Source organism: Mustela nigripes, chromosome 5 (assembly GCF_022355385.1).
Source record: "Mustela nigripes isolate SB6536 chromosome 5, MUSNIG.SB6536, whole genome shotgun sequence".
NCBI classification, from domain to species: domain Eukaryota; kingdom Metazoa; phylum Chordata; class Mammalia; order Carnivora; family Mustelidae; genus Mustela; species Mustela nigripes.
The window spans coordinates 67246998-67262372 of record NC_081561.1 but is presented as its reverse complement, the minus strand read 5'-3'; the positions used below and the strand labels follow the sequence as shown (position 1 = coordinate 67262372).

The 15375-nt window shown below is 38.5% G+C and overlaps 1 protein-coding gene across 2 annotated transcripts; it reads right to left on the bottom strand.

The window, feature by feature from the left end:
- Window positions 1-1602: 1602 nt before the first annotated feature.
- On the bottom strand, window positions 1603-14594 carry RSPH4A (radial spoke head component 4A). Of its 2 annotated transcripts, XM_059400600.1 has the most exons (6): window positions 12920-14594; window positions 10980-11214; window positions 7748-8488; window positions 6488-6635; window positions 5161-5278; window positions 1603-3170 (listed from the first exon to the last, which is right to left on the bottom strand). In XM_059400600.1, the coding sequence occupies exons 1-6, from the start codon at window positions 13588-13590 to the stop codon at window positions 2927-2929; spliced, it is 2157 nt and encodes a 718-aa protein (XP_059256583.1). In that variant the 5' UTR covers window positions 13591-14594; the 3' UTR covers window positions 1603-2926. The 2 variants fall into 2 exon arrangements, with proteins under 2 accessions (XP_059256583.1, XP_059256584.1); XM_059400601.1 differs by lacking the exon at window positions 6488-6635 and having other exon boundaries at window positions 3148-3170.
- Window positions 14595-15375: the final 781 nt, after the last annotated feature.

Genomic DNA, 15375 nt, shown 5'->3' with positions numbered 1-15375 from the left:
CCTCATATGTGTTAGAAACTGGTTTCGTGTAGTAGTCCTATGTAATATTTATTGGGTCCTTCTGTTAGGTATCCTAGTATTTTTCCATTTTTAATTAGTGTACTCTTCAATTCTGTGAGACAGATCCTGTTAGTCCTAGAAGGAAGCTGAAGCTCTGCAAAGTTTATAATTCACCCAAGGAAATGATTGTAATCGAGGGTATGAACCCAGGCTGTCTTACTTCCAAGCTCTTACATTTGAGCATTCTGCTTTCTTTTGTTATAAAATGTATATAATGAAATTCCCTCCTCATCACTGAGAAATTACCTTAATAGTTAACAGGTATAGTTCTAAAAAGAGGGATTTGCTTTTGTTAAATATTTATACTCTTACCCATGCAGTTGTGAATTAGAACCTATGTTTCACATATCCTGTAGGAAACAAACTTTCAGATTCGTGTTGGATGTGTCAAGTAAGGTTGCAAGCAGGAATCCTACTTTGGCCAATTTGAGCAGAAGGGAATTCATTGAAAGATCATCAGAAGCTCAGAGAATACACAGGTAACTAAGAAACTGTTCTGGAACAAAGGTAATTCTGGAGGCTAGAATGTGGTCTGATTTATAGTGGAACTATTGGGTTAGGAGCCAAGTAAATTGTCTCTGTTCAAAATTCAGATTCTAGGACACCTGGGTGGCTCAGTGGGTTAAAGCCTCTGCCTTTGGCTCAGGTCATGATCCCAGGGTCCTGGGATCGAGCCCCACATCGGGCTCTCTGCTCAGCAGGGAGCCTGCTTCTCCTCCCTCTCTGCCTGCCTCTCTGCCTAATTGTGATCTGTCTGTCAAATAAATAAATAAATCTTTTAAAAAAAATTCAGATTCTAGAAAGGCCACATCTGATTGGCATGAGACTATGCCATGGGATAGAGGCAGTTTCTTGAAAGGAAATTAGGGTAGATAAGGAAATGGATATTATACAACAACAAAAAGCAACATGATGAAAAAAGAACATACTTGAATAAGGTTTTATAAGTATTAGCTACTCCATTGAATAGTAAAAGCTGCACTCCCAAGAGTGAATAATACTGCCCATTGGAAAATTGTGGAAATCATCTTTCCTAATACTCTATCTCAGACAGTAACCTATGTTATCTCGTTTCTACTTTAGATCTACTTTACAGATTTCTACTTTATCTTGTTTTGTGCCATCATTACCTTTTATCTAGATAATATAATAATTTCCTAACTGGTCTCCCTGTCTTGATCCTGTGTCTGTCAGTCTTCCACACATAGGCCAAATGTTTTGAAATTTTGTGACTTCCTAGTTGAGCCTTCATTGCTTCATTACTGGATAAAGTCCAGACATTCCACACAACCTGGGCCCTGCTTACCTCTTCAGGCTCATCTCTCACCACCCTCAAAGTTCTACTCCTTCCAGCCTAAAGTCCTTTGCCAAAAAACAGTTGATGCTGCCTCTGACCCATCTCCCCATAGTTCTCTACCTCTTGGAAATGCTTTCTGCAAGGCTCATGTCTAGATTAAATGCACCCTCTAAGTATTTGATAGCAGTCTTTTTCAAGGTATAGATAGATCAGGATCTGAGAATTGCCAGTCCGTGACAAGATAATTACAGAAATCAGAATTGCTGTGATAACTTTATTTCATAAAATAGTGGCATTGGATGAGAACTTTTATTTTTAAACTGGTCTGCCACAGACTTTGGGAAACACTGTTCTATGGTACCCTGTGACATTTATATCACAATACCTGCTAAGTTGCAAACTGTTCTGATTTTCTATTTCTCTTTTCATATTTCCCTCCTTGAATGGATTCAAGAGCAATGCCTACTTTTTAATAGTAGTTTCAGAGTGCCTGACACAAGAGGCCTTTAAAAAAACCTTTTTTAATGAATGGAAATAATAACTAGTTTTAGAGAAACAGTAGTAGAAAAATAGTGGTCTGAAGTCTTTAGATATTCCAGCTAGCCATCTCTGTGCAGATAATTTTTCCCTAATCAGATCAAACCAATTTCTGTAGGATAAAGGAGTCAGACTTTACTTTTTTTTCTTTTTAGTTTTACTTATGTATTTGTCAGAGAGAACACAAGCAGGGGGAGCTGCTGGCAGAGGGAGAAACAGGCTGCTGCAGAGCAAAGAGCCAGATGCAGGATTGGATTTCAGGATTGAGAACATTTTTTTAAGAAGTAACAAGGAGGGACACTGGGTGGCTCAGTTGTTAAACATCTGCCTTCGGCTCAGGTCATGATCCCAGGGTCCTGGGATCGTGGCCCGCATCCAGTGTCCGGCTCCCCACTTGGCGGCAAGCCTGCTTCTCTCCCTCTGCCTTCTCCCCCTAGTTGTACTCATTCTCTCTGTCAAATAAATAAAATCTTAAAAAAAAAAAAAGTGACGAAAGTGTCAAAATTTTGAGTGCTCGTAGTCTCTGAGCAGGTGATAGAATTATAATCCTCTCCCCAGCAAAAACAAAAAACAAGCCCTCCCACACACATACATACACAGTATTTGTGTACAGCTTCCCAGACTGGTTAAAAATACATGCTCTGATTGAGGGACTATCAATAATTTTTGTCCCAGTACCTGCTGACAAATATTCAAGTCCCTGTGGATTGCATCTTTCCATGTTTGCCATATTAGAAATTAAACCTAAGACCTTTTTTTTTTAAAATTTAAGAATGCACATTATTCTATTAGCTGTAGCCAACAGAACAGGAATGTGTTATTTAGCCTCTGAAAATTCCATTGAACATCTTTCTAGAGGTACATATTAGTAGTTGAACATATGAAATTCCAAACTGGAAATTTTCAAGGAATAACATTTTGTACATGAATAGATGCCAATTTTATGTAATTCTGTACTATATACTATATATGTAAAATCAAGGGTCCACACACAGTATATGTGTACCAGTCTCACACAAGGCTGGGCTGATACTATTCTTGGTCAGAATCATCGTCCTCATCTTCATCTTCTTCAGTTTCTCCCATTTCTTCAACAGGAAGAGCAGCTGCTTCCCTCGCGGCTCGGAAAGCCTGCTCTTCTTCCACGCTAGGATCATCCATTTCTGTAATTTCGGCCCCGCTGGGGTATTCTTGGTAAACTGGTGGTAGAGCTGGGGGCGTGTAGTTGTCCGGACTATATTTATGACCCCAGCCTATGTAGAAATTTTCAAACTTTCTATAAAATTTGAAAAGAAAGTTGATCATTATATCATTTTTCAGTAAGAAAAATTGATCCTTCTCTTCTGTAGAAGTTGATCACTCTCCGTGTTATGGTCCCATAATTTCAAAACATTACATTTTAAGTGCTAGGGATGAAATAGCCCTCAATGATTATATTAATACAGGACACACTACTGTGATCCAAACCATTTAAGCTGGCTAAGAGGTGGGCCAAACTGTCACCAGGTACGCTACACCTAGACCACCATCTTTAATCATTTAATTGCTATTTTCAGAAAAAACAAAACAACTAATTTAAACAGTTACTCTTCAGCATTAGGAAGAACTAAAATGTAAGCCTGTGTGTGGTTTTTTGGGCCCACATATAAAACAGTTGTCAGGCTTTACCTGGAAGGTGTCACAGGAAAACGGCTGTCACTGCTCCATACTTGATGCCCAGCCAGTCAGTGCACTGTCTCTAAGGAAGGTTCTAGTCAAGGACTCTGACCCACCCAGCCTGCCATGCTCTTCGCATAGCTGAGTTCCTGGCGCATCTGCCTTCATTCTAGGTCTCTCGGAGGCCTTCAGCAGAGGTCTTCAGGTGCCTCTGCCAAGGCCTCCTTATGGAGTTTCAGAAGGGGGATACCTTAAAGACACTTCTCCCTACTCTCAGTACTCAGTGCTTTTTCACTTCTAGCCCTTCCCCCTACCCTCTGCCAGCTTCCTGGACCCTCCAGGCCATAAAACTGCAGAAGCCTGATATTTGGGGACTCCTCAGTGAGATGACCTTCCATCAGTGTGCCATTCCAGGAAGGAAAATGGGACAGGAGCAGTCAGAGTTTTCTCCTCCTTATATTGTCACAGTAAATTACCAAAAGCACAACTCACGTTTGGCTTGTGGCTATAATGGCAACTCTCACATTTGGCAGCTCAGCTCTCTTTCCAGCTTAGCTGAGCTTCTGACACTGGGTTCTTAGATGAGAAATGGAAGCATAAGACAAATGAAAGTGTATGTTCTGGGTGAAGGGTAAAAGGACATCAAGTATCCTCTTGATCCTAATTCTCTTAGAAGTGATAGCTTAAATAATACATACTTTAAATTACTTTTTATTAAGATAGCCAAGAAAAATTATGTGAGATTCAAACTAAACACTGCATAGAACTACCTCCATTAATCCTAGAAAATGAGTAAGTCTATTGCTCAAATAATCAGAATAAAAACCATATTAGGACAGAAGTCTGAATTACTCTAGTGTTCTAAATTTGATGCTTCACTATGTAATATAAATGTTGTTTGACTGAATCTTACAGCACACACATCTGACATGCCAAGATGAGTTACCCGCCTTCCTCCTTCCTTAGCATTCCTGGCACCAGACTTGGCTCCAAAAACACATCACTGGAAAACTGGTCCAGTGAGAAAACAGCTTATCTGATTGTGGTGACATAGGTTCCCTGGGAGTGGTCAACTTGGCAACAGGAAGAAGCTCGACCTAGGCAGTGACATTTTACCCACTGTGGAATCTGGGGACTTTATCATCTGCCTCCAGCCTCTTGCTCTCTCTTTATCTTAGCCCCATTTCCTAAGCTGTGAAATGGGGGACATCTCTCCCTAGAGCAGTGATAAGAACTCACGGAGAAGATGTAAGTACAAGTGCTGAACATGATTTCTGGCTCATGGGCTGGTCCTTCCTAGGTATCTCTCCCCCAACCCCTTCATCTGGGTAGACTGCCCATACTCTCTTTTCCCCTCCCATCCTGGTTTGGGATCTCACTCCAGGTTATTGTGAGTGGCTGCCCTGAACAACCACCCAGGGCAGCCTTGTCTCTTACTCCGGGACTACTCTAACTGCCTCACCCAGGCTGTGCTTCACCTGGGGAAGCAGGTGAGGGAGGGGAAAAAGGAAAAACAAAAACAAAAACAAAAAACAGAACAGAACAACATTCCAGTGATAATTATAATTTCCAGCACTTATATAATCCTGATAATGGCTTTGTATACTTACTTGCCATTGGAAAAGGCATATGCTCCAGGCCAAAGGTTGGATCTAAGGATGGCAATAGCATATTGAGGAATGAGAGTTGAGGACAGCCGTGTTGTCCAAGGTGGCATATTCTGGATTTCTGCAAACCAAAGAGAAATTCAAAAGCTTAACTCGTGTATAGACAAGGATATACTATGTATCAGACTTCTTTTTACAAGTCTTAAAACACACAAATTTGACATATAAAGAAAAAAATCAAGCATCAGCAGCTTAACATAAAGTCAGAAGGATAATTTATGAACCCTGTGGAACAACAAAATTTGATTATTTATATGCATGTATGTGTGCATGGGTGTGTCCATCTGTGCAACAGAAAAGTTTTATTAAGGGAGAGGAGAACTATGTGGTAGAGAGCATATTATTTCATGACCAAATAAAAGATCAAATTATTATTATAAAAGAGAACAAAGATTACAAGCAAAACTGCTCCAAAACTGAATAGGAAGAAACAAGACTAGGAGGACAAGAGAGGACTTAAAAAACCCACAATACCTATGTGGTTAAAAAAACCACATAACTAGGGGCGCCTGGGTGGCTCAGTGGGTTAAAGTCTCTGCCTTCGGCTCAGGTCATGATCCCAGAGTCCTGGGATCAAGCCCCGCATGGGCTCTCTGCTCAGCAGGGAGCCTGCTTCCCTTCCTCTCTCTCTGCCTACTTGTGATCTGTCAAATAAATAAATAAATAAATCTTTAAAAAAAAAAAAACCACATAACTATGTTACGTGTTTATGGCTTTAGACTATGGTCTGCAGAATGCAAGACAAGAATGATACACAAGACAGCTGTCAGCATTTCCAATAAGAGCTGCAGCCAATTTACTTTTCCTCCTGGCATCTGAGAAAGTTGCTAATGAGGCCAGCTATATTCTCATTCCCCACTCTCCCAAAACACATGAAGGGGAAAGCGGATGAAATTTTGGCTCCTGTTCACTTTTAATAGGTTTCTGACTCATTTATTAACCATATAATATATACATGCATAAAAACTATAATATATATGTATGCTATATATAGTATAGCATATGTACATGAAAAATACACTACAGTATATATACTAAATATATTATATACACATCATATCTATATATGTATATATATATGTATTATATACACATATCTATAGATATGTTATTGCTACTAATAATAGTACCTTACATATCTATAGATATGTATGGATATGATGTATATGTGATGTGTATATGATGTGTGTATATATATGTACATATATATACATATATAGATATGATGTGTATATAATATACATATATTACATAGTTTGTGTAAAATTACCTAAATCTTCAGAGATTGGTGTCAAAAGAGGAGGCCCCACTTCCTGTTCCATATACTCAGGCTCTTCTTTTTCTTCTTCTTTTTCTTCATCTTCCTCTTCCTCCTCCTCCTCACTTTTTTGAATGGGATTGAACCAATTACAGCGACCCTGGAAATGAGTATTGCAAGATTTAATAATCCAATGAGGACCTTAAAATATTAGACTATTTATTTGGATTAAAGCAATTATCTTCAGGAGGTCCTACTGTATGGCAATTTCATCAATCACTTATGCATTCAACATCCCAAGTACGAGGTTTTTGATCTAGCTTATTTTGAGCAAAAAATGGTATAATTTATCTCATAAATTTGCCAACTTCCTAAAGTTACAGAACAGTTATATTTTGAAATCAGCAAAACCTCAGTGGAAAAAAATAATGCACTTTATTAATTTGTAACAAATAATTTATGGGAAAGTGGTAAGGTACTATTATTAGTAGCAATAACAAATTTTTAAATGTGATAATAAAGTTAGTTTTGGGGTTATTTCTCTTTTGAGTAACCCTCACCCAGAGACATAGAAGAGTCCCTCTTCCGTAGATCAAAGTGTAATGATTTTCTACCTGCAGATGTGGCAGGATAGCGGGTGATTAAGAGGATCCATTCTGCCCATTCACATGTGACTCTGTTTCCTATTAGCTACATTCCCTTTTTCACGCTTTCTAAGCTTTCTGCCTCGATTTCCCCATCTGTAAAATCAAGATAATATTAGTCTTCCATGCAGTTGTGAGGATTACATGAGATAATACCGATTCAATTAAGTGCTATTAAGAGCACCTGGCAGAAGGGGTGCAAAATAAATGCTATACAGCACTACTTGTTTTCATTTTTGTTATAATAGTTTATTTTTCTTGGTATAAAAGCTCCATGTATTATAGAAATAGAATAAAAGAACTGTTCCCAAAATAGGAATGCACCTATGTAGAGTTAACATATAAAATGCAATTTCACAACACACATTAATCTAAATCCTCACATAACTTGTCAAATTCTCCATAGAAATATTTATTTTATTTCTTTTTGGAAATAAACATTTGTTCAAAGATCCCAGATGTCCATGACTTGGCAATTTCATAGTCCTCTGCACTTTTATTTGATTTTTCAATGGTTTCTTTGTCTAGGATCTGAAGAACTTTGTTTTGTATATATCTGTGCATTGTAGAGAGAATTTAAGAAAAATTTGCTGATTGGCTGATAGATTGAGAACTGAAAAACCCCTACCTGAGGGAGAATGTGTTGCACATGATGAACCCAATTGGAAAGGGATTCCACGAGATCGATCACTTGGATGCCTTCAAAATCTGGGTTTTCTTCAAAGCTATCTCGCCGGCCTTCTACCTCCTCCTCCTCCTCTCCTTCCTCTTCACCAAACTGATAGAATCCCAGAGGGCTGACGTGGGTCCCTGCTGAAATTCTGGCAATTTGTGCTCGTAAGTAATTGCTCTCATTTCCTGGGAAAGGTGGGTAGCTTACAATGGGAGTCTCTAAACGCCCAGTGAAAAATTTCTTGATCTTTCTTGCAGTAACAATTTGTGCAGGTGTAACTGGTGGTAACTTCACCCATGTTCCTCCTGGTTCATTGCACACAAAATACACGTATTTGTTGGCCCCCGTTCTATTTTCCTCTTTTGGTATAACCTGTGGGGTCTTGTAAAATGTCCTTGGTAATTCATCTTCATCATTTTCCTCAGCGTCGCTGTCTCCATCATCCCTCTCTTCAGTTACATCTTCATCTTCTACGTCTTCTTCATCTTCTCCCTCACGGAATTCTACTTCAGCGACAATATAATTCATTTCTAGACCCAAGATCTTGCCCCAGAAGCGGCATCTTTGGATTGGATGGGTGTCAGTAAGCTGCTTGAGGGCAAGAAATATGAGATAAGTCTCATCTGTGCCCAAACCAACTCCAGCTTGTTCGAAATAAAAAGCTGACTCCATTACATTTGGGAGAGAGTTTTCTGCCTAGGGATAGAAACACTGTGGTTAATGTTAGAAACTGCTTGCTTCCTTTTTCCTTTTTCAACATCTTGGTATTAGCTCTACGTCTCTCCATGATGTCTTTGACATTTCTTGAAAGGTTTAGATCTAATAATTCCTGTATTCCAATTTTTCTCTCATTACCCAAAAATGTAACTTCTACCATTGTGTCTTATACTTACCAATATAATAGTTGCCTTGTTGTATGTGTGTATCTTAAGGATAATTTAATAGCTATTATGAATAATAAAAATTGAACATCTTTTTATAAAAAATATTTAAGTGGTCATAGTAAAATATAATCTAACTCCCTATACATACTTAAAGAAGGTATATATATATGTTTGTACATACTACCATAGTTTTTGTAGTAATAAATATTATGTACATATGATAAAATACAGGAGGAATAAAAATCAATATGGCCCTCTATATAGGGTAATTTATAGGATAAAAGGAAGATATAATAAAATAAGTGCTCATACATTACTTCTCTTGAAAACATAATTTAATCAGGTGTTTGCCCCTACTTATAATAAATGCTTTTGGATTTACCATAAGGAAGAAAATAAAAAATGTTTCTATAAGGGAAATAGAAGTAAAAAAGCAAAGTCTCAAGTGAACGCTAAGAAAACATCTGTGAGAAAGTAGAGATTAACCTTAAGTAGGATAGGGATCACTTACAAATTTTAGATAAATTTAGACAAATTTTAGACCTTGAAGGTAGAGAAACTGAGAGCACTTTGCTGTTCTTAAAAGTGATCTGCTCTTGTTGATATTATAATGTTGGTGTCAAAATAAGCACGATGACTGTTTACAATTCTCATCTCTTTTGTGTTTGGCATTTGTTGCACTCCTCAGTATGTTTTTTCCTTTTTCTTTTTTCTTTTCTGTTTTTTACTTGACTGTAGTGGACACACAACGTTACATTTGTTTCAGGTGTACCCATAGTGATTGGACAAATTTATACATGTGCTGTGCTCACCACAGGTGTAGCTACCATCTGTCACCATATGACAGCATTACAGTATCATTGACTGTATTCCCTAAGCTGTGTCTTTCATTTCTGTGGCATTCATTTCAAAACTGGAAGCCTGTATCTCCCACTCCCCTTCACCATTTTGCCCTTTCCCCCTTTCTAGAAGCATTTTGGTGCTTCTAGACTTTGAAGGGAAGGGAGACGTCTAATTCTAACCAGGAGTCCATGATCAGGTTTCCCAGCCTGTTTTGTATCCAGTCCCAAGACGGGAAGCAGCAGCCTGCCAGACCCAGAGAGCTTCTACCCTCAAAGAGGAAGATGATCCTGGAAACAAGGCTGCTCCACGTCTGAGGTGTTACTAAATTGAAAAAAACAAAAACTCAACAGTTTTTAAACTATCTTCTATTTGATTATATATATATTTTAACTTGCCACAATGGTAGAAAAATCTTTTGCTGCAATGATTCTGATGATTTTTTTGTTCTATCTTTTTTATAAAAGGAAAAGAAATATACACACTTCGAATTATGTGACTTTGTGAAGGTTTCTTCACAATATCACCTGCTTCTTCTGAGTACTCTGTATCCCACTGTGTCAGGTTGGTCTCCCCACAAAGGTTGTGGAGCCCTAGAGATTAACCTGCTGTCTAGATCCTTACCCTCCTATGTTTTTCTTGACTGAACTTTACGCTGGTTTCTGAAAATATCTTACACCAAACATCAAATTTGCAAGTATACAGACAGATTTTAAGTAGTCTTAGTGGTAACACAACATGGAAGCTCAGTAGATGTATAGTATAAATCACTCGGTAGTATAAATTACAAGCATGCGGGCATTCAGGAAACAATACTTGATGCTATTTTTAAAATATTTGGAGCAAAAATTCCTGTGGTACAACTAATTTTATTCTTTCATGATAGCTTTCTATCTCTGACACCAACTTTCTCTGTAAATATTTTCAACACTTTGTCTGTAGTGATTAAAAGAAATATTTTACCCCTCTCCTCTTGTATGATAGCCCATTGATGTAATATGCACAATATCAAGACGTAATATGAGGAAGTCACCTTGGAAAAGAATCCAAATAACATTAGAGATACTTCCAGTTGCTCTAGTTAATTAAAGGGGCAGATAGGCAACTTGTTTTAAAGCCCAGCTTTAAACTATCTGACGTTAATTCATTCATTCAATAAATATTTAATAAGAAACAGCTTTAGAACCACATCTATACCAGGTACTTTGGAGAGTATAAAAGATAAAGGAATCATTTCCTCTGATATCAAGGAGCTCAACCCCACATACATATAACAAACAACCAAGCCTATGAAATATTAAACGCAATGGGAAAAAATAAGAAATTCTAAACAAGGAAACGAATGGTGCAAAATGAGGTTGCAAACACTATTTAGGAAACTATATAAGATAGTTCATAAGAATTTCACTCATCTCAAATAAAACCCTAGAATCAAACTATTCAAATTGATAGCCATGACTTACTATTTCATCTTCCAGTTCTTGGTCGACTCCTTCCAAATTTCCCTGGAGAAAAAGAGCCTTTTGCTTCTCTGCTGTTTCATATATTGGAAGCATCTCATTCTCATTTTGGAGTGTATCTAATTTTTTCCTAAAATGTGCCATCTTCACATCTTGGCTGATACTTTCAATGATGTCCACAGCATTTTCAGGACGCTCATCTAAGACCTTAGTTAGCATATCAGAAAGATGATCATATCTACCAGAAAAGAGAAAATTCCAGATAATATCCATGTCAAACAGCTTTTGAAGAAGCATTACATGCAGACTCAATTAGTTGGTTTCTAGGAAACTTCAACAACTCAAAGCCTTCAGAAATTTTAAGTGGAGAAATACAGTAACTGCATCACTGCCACAAAGAACCTACCCTAGAACTTCCCTTAGGAAATGCCTCCACTGTGATATGAATATTTAACTTATTAAAAAAAATACTACAGCAACTAGATTTCTTGATTTGCTCCAACAGAGGCCATACATGCCATTAAATGGAGAGCTCCAAGTCCAAATTTTCATTTTATTTTTCAGATTTTAATATAATGTCTGCATTTGCTTTATTTATAGTTCTTCCAGTAAGATATTGTCAGTATTTTTTAAGAATTCCAAACCTGAAAATGCCTCTGTATCAAAATATAAAATATAATTATTAGATTTAATGCATAGTTATAGCTTTTAAGTTGGAAGTTTTAATAATTTGTTTTAATAGAATGGCAGAAAAAGAGGAAGTAATTCTTTCTGTAGACTTTTTATTCAACAGAGTAAAACCAATATCAGATCTTGTATTTTAATAAAAGACTTTTAATTACAACAAAAAATATTTTTCATGGCTGTCAAATAAGATATGCATATAAGAGTGTTAAAGTCATCTGTTACTGAGCAGGGTTTTTTTGTTGTTGTTTTTTGTTTTTGTTTTTGTTTTTACTGAGCAGTTTTTAAAGGCAGGCTGTGAAGTACTTAAAAGATAATAGTGAATATTCTAGAATATATTAATTTTTGACCTCAGAGACTTAGCATTTGGAAAAAAAAATGAAATTTAGATATTTAAGTAATATCAGTTACAAAATAATTCAGTGAATAAAATTCTTCTGTTTTCATATTTTGTGTTCAGTTTTAAATTGTTAGTGAACTCTCAAGTATTTATAATGAGCTTCTCTGGGATTTTAACACAATTTGTAAATTCATGCTTATTATCTAACCCAGAGAATTATGACAATAAGTTTATATGACAAATTCAAGTAGAATCCACTTGAGTATAAATCACATCAGTGAAGCTTAGTAAACTGTAGTTTAAAACAGGACTTTAGAAATAATTTTTTGAATTGTCAATCTCAGGTTTTGTGGAAGATTTCTAACATTAAATACTAGTTTTAACATTAAAACTAATTATTGTATGAAAATTATTGTGACCAATTCTAGTTTGCCCCAGACTGAGGGTTTTTTAAGAATGCAGAACACCCAGTGCTCAAATCAGGACAGTTCTGGGTGCCTGAGATAGTGGATCACCCCCACACTGGCCTCGGGCGGGGATGGGGGAGAGCTCAAAATCAAGCCAGACAAGCACCAGGATGCCCAGATGAGACGCCATGAACTCCCTATCACTAGCAGACAATTGCTTTTTATAAGCACCTTGGAGAGATGCTGGGACTTCACTATCTTCATGATCTCTTTTAAACCCAAGATTCTGTAATTCCTAGGTTTTATTTCTGCGTGTCAAGGGTCTTTAAAGAAGTTAAAAGAATCCCCACCAAAGACTTTTGAGTTCTGTGTTGCAAACAGTTATTAAGCCACTAACTCTCCTACTCATGCAGACTTTTCAAATTCATTCACCCACAGAAACACACTCTCACACAAAGATACACCCTCTTTTCCTTGCCTACTGCCCCCTCCTTTTACCCTTTAAGACTTACAGATTTAAGCCAGACTTGCTGCTGGTCTTCAGCAGGTAGGCCTTAGCACTCTGGATGGCAATCTCAAGCGGGCTGGGGGCCCCTTCAGAGACCCCAGACTCAGTGTGATCCAGTTCATAGTTACTGTTTGAGTCCTCCTCCTGAAAGATGTTAAATCTCAGCTCTTTTTGTTTAGAGTTGTTATTGCTCACATCTTCTGGTCCATACAGGTGACGTTCGGTTTGCTGAGACTGTTGAAAGATGTCTCCCTCTGATTGGCATGTTTGAGGAGCAGTCGATTTTCCTTGATCAGATGATTGTTCCAAACGGTGGGAGTGCGGTGTCTCAGCTTTGGGATTCACATCAGTGGTTCTGTCTGACTGCCACGGGGCCGCAAGCTGCTGTCGGGCCAGAGCCAGCGTAGAAGGAATGAAAGAAGCCTCCGGGGCAGGGGAAGGTGGAGATGGTGCACCTGGTCCCGTGACGTCATCCAGAGGAGGGCTGGCTCTAGAGTGCGGGCTCTGCGGAGGGCCGCTTCTCGGTTGGGGTCCAGTTTCCAGCCACTGCTCCGGTTCCAGGGGCTCAGATAACCCAGACTCGGGATCTTGGGAAGAAGCTGCTATTTCTTCCCATGGCCGCCTTGCTTCCCCCAGTTCCTGATTGTCTTGCTTCGGGGATGTCAAATCTTCCATGGAAGGAGTCAAGAAAAACGAAGTTCTGGATGAAGGGGGAATGCAGATATAGAAAGGCAGGGTAGCCGCTTTGCTGAGGTCGGCTAAGAGATTTCTGGGCACTAGCGGCTCCGCAAGTTGCAGCGTCCTATCTCCATAGCAACCCCAGGCAAGGTTTCCTGGAAGAGTAATTACGCACCTCTGTTGCCAGGATTCTAGGGAGGAGACCAAGAGAAATGAAAACCCTAGGTTTGTGATTTGGTGAAGCCTCTTGCTCCTTTTCCTGCCGCAGCCAATCGGACCTGCAGTTGACCAGTCTTGGTTGGAAACCTGAGAACTGGTCCGGCGCCGCGGATACAAAATAACAAAGGAGGAGGAGCGGCGGGAACTGCGATCTAGCGCGGGAGAACATTCAGGGTCTGATAGTGTGATTCACGTTGCGCGGAAAGGGGTGATTCAGGCATTAGTAGAGAAATAATGCATTTACAGAGTGAGCGAGTGAGTGAGTGAGTGAGCGAATGTGGTGTGTGTGTGTGTGTGTGTGTGTGTGTGTGTGGTGCGACAGAAAGAGACAGACACCGACAGACCTTGGAAATCCCGAGATGCAGGTGCGAATGAGAAGCCAGTGTGCAGAGTAGGAATGTCCAAGACTCACACTTAGAAGGCAAAGATGTCTTATCTGCGCCATCCAAACTCGAGAGGCTTTTGGAGGATAAACAAGGAAGTCCTGATTTTTATTCTTCCCCCTCTTATGGAAGATGCCAGATGAGTAGGCAGCATTATTAGCTTGAAAGTGAAGGCAATGTAGGAGGTTGTGTTACATAAATAATACAGCTCATGGGTTACCTGTTTTCTAATGATTGAAATTCAAATGAACTCTAAAACTATTTTGGCATGATATAATCCCTCTATGATGATGTAAGTGTGAATTCATAATTCTGCAATATTTTAAGGTCATGACTATGACTTAATGCAGATTTTTCAGTCTCCAACTTGAAGAAGGTATAAAGGATGGGATATAAATGGTCTGGACTATAAACAATATTCGTTAGTCTTTAATGTTCATTTGTTCTATATCTCTCTTTTTAAATAAATGATTACTGGGTTTTTGATATTATACATTGATGTAACTTCCAATTAGTAAGATGTTGGTCATTACTTCTAACTTCATGGAAGAACATAATCCTTAGCTCTTGCCCACTCCCAGTTTGGTGGGAGAATTTCAGAGCTCTTCCATCAATCTGTGCACCCTTACCCTTCACGAAATATATGTGTCTGTGCACACAAAATGTTTCATATAATTTCTGCTGGTTCAGGAACTCCTTGAAGTCAAACTCTTCAGATTAGAATCCTTGGAATAGACTCAAAAATGAAAGAAAAACTAGAGTGATATATTAGGGGAGAAGGGCAACTGAAAAGAATGACCTAAGAAAATGTCCATTAGTTTTCCTGCTTTATTTCCAGCCCAAACAGCTATCTAGACTCTGACTCTAGTAATCCTAAAGTTGCTTCTCGTTCTTAGAATAACTATCAAAGCTCCTGGCCCACTTACCTCTCCATTTTCATCTAGAGCTGCTCTCCCTTCTGGTCGGCAACCTAGTCACCCTGATTTTTCTCTCATTCACTGAAATGTTCCATATTCCTTACCTCAGCACAATTGCACATCCTATTTCTTTTGCCTGAAAAGTTTTCCCCTGTTCCACATCAGTGCCAGAGCAGAGAAAGGCTTTACTGTCAAAGCTAAATATCTTCTGAAGTTTCTGGAGCTTCCTCATGGAATGTCTCAGACCCTTTAGAAATCATTGC

Coding starts and splice junctions, on each gene's coding strand:
- RSPH4A (XM_059400600.1), bottom strand. CDS start 13,590: ATGGAAGATTTGACATCCCCGAAGCAAGACAATCAGGAACTGGGGGAA. Junction 11,215..12,919: donor AGCAAGTCTGGCTTAAATCT/GTAAGTCTTAAA, acceptor CTTTTCTGGTAG/ATATGATCATCTTTCTGATA. Junction 5,279..6,487: donor ACCAATCTCTGAAGATTTAG/GTAATTTTACAC, acceptor TTTGGTTTGCAG/AAATCCAGAATATGCCACCT.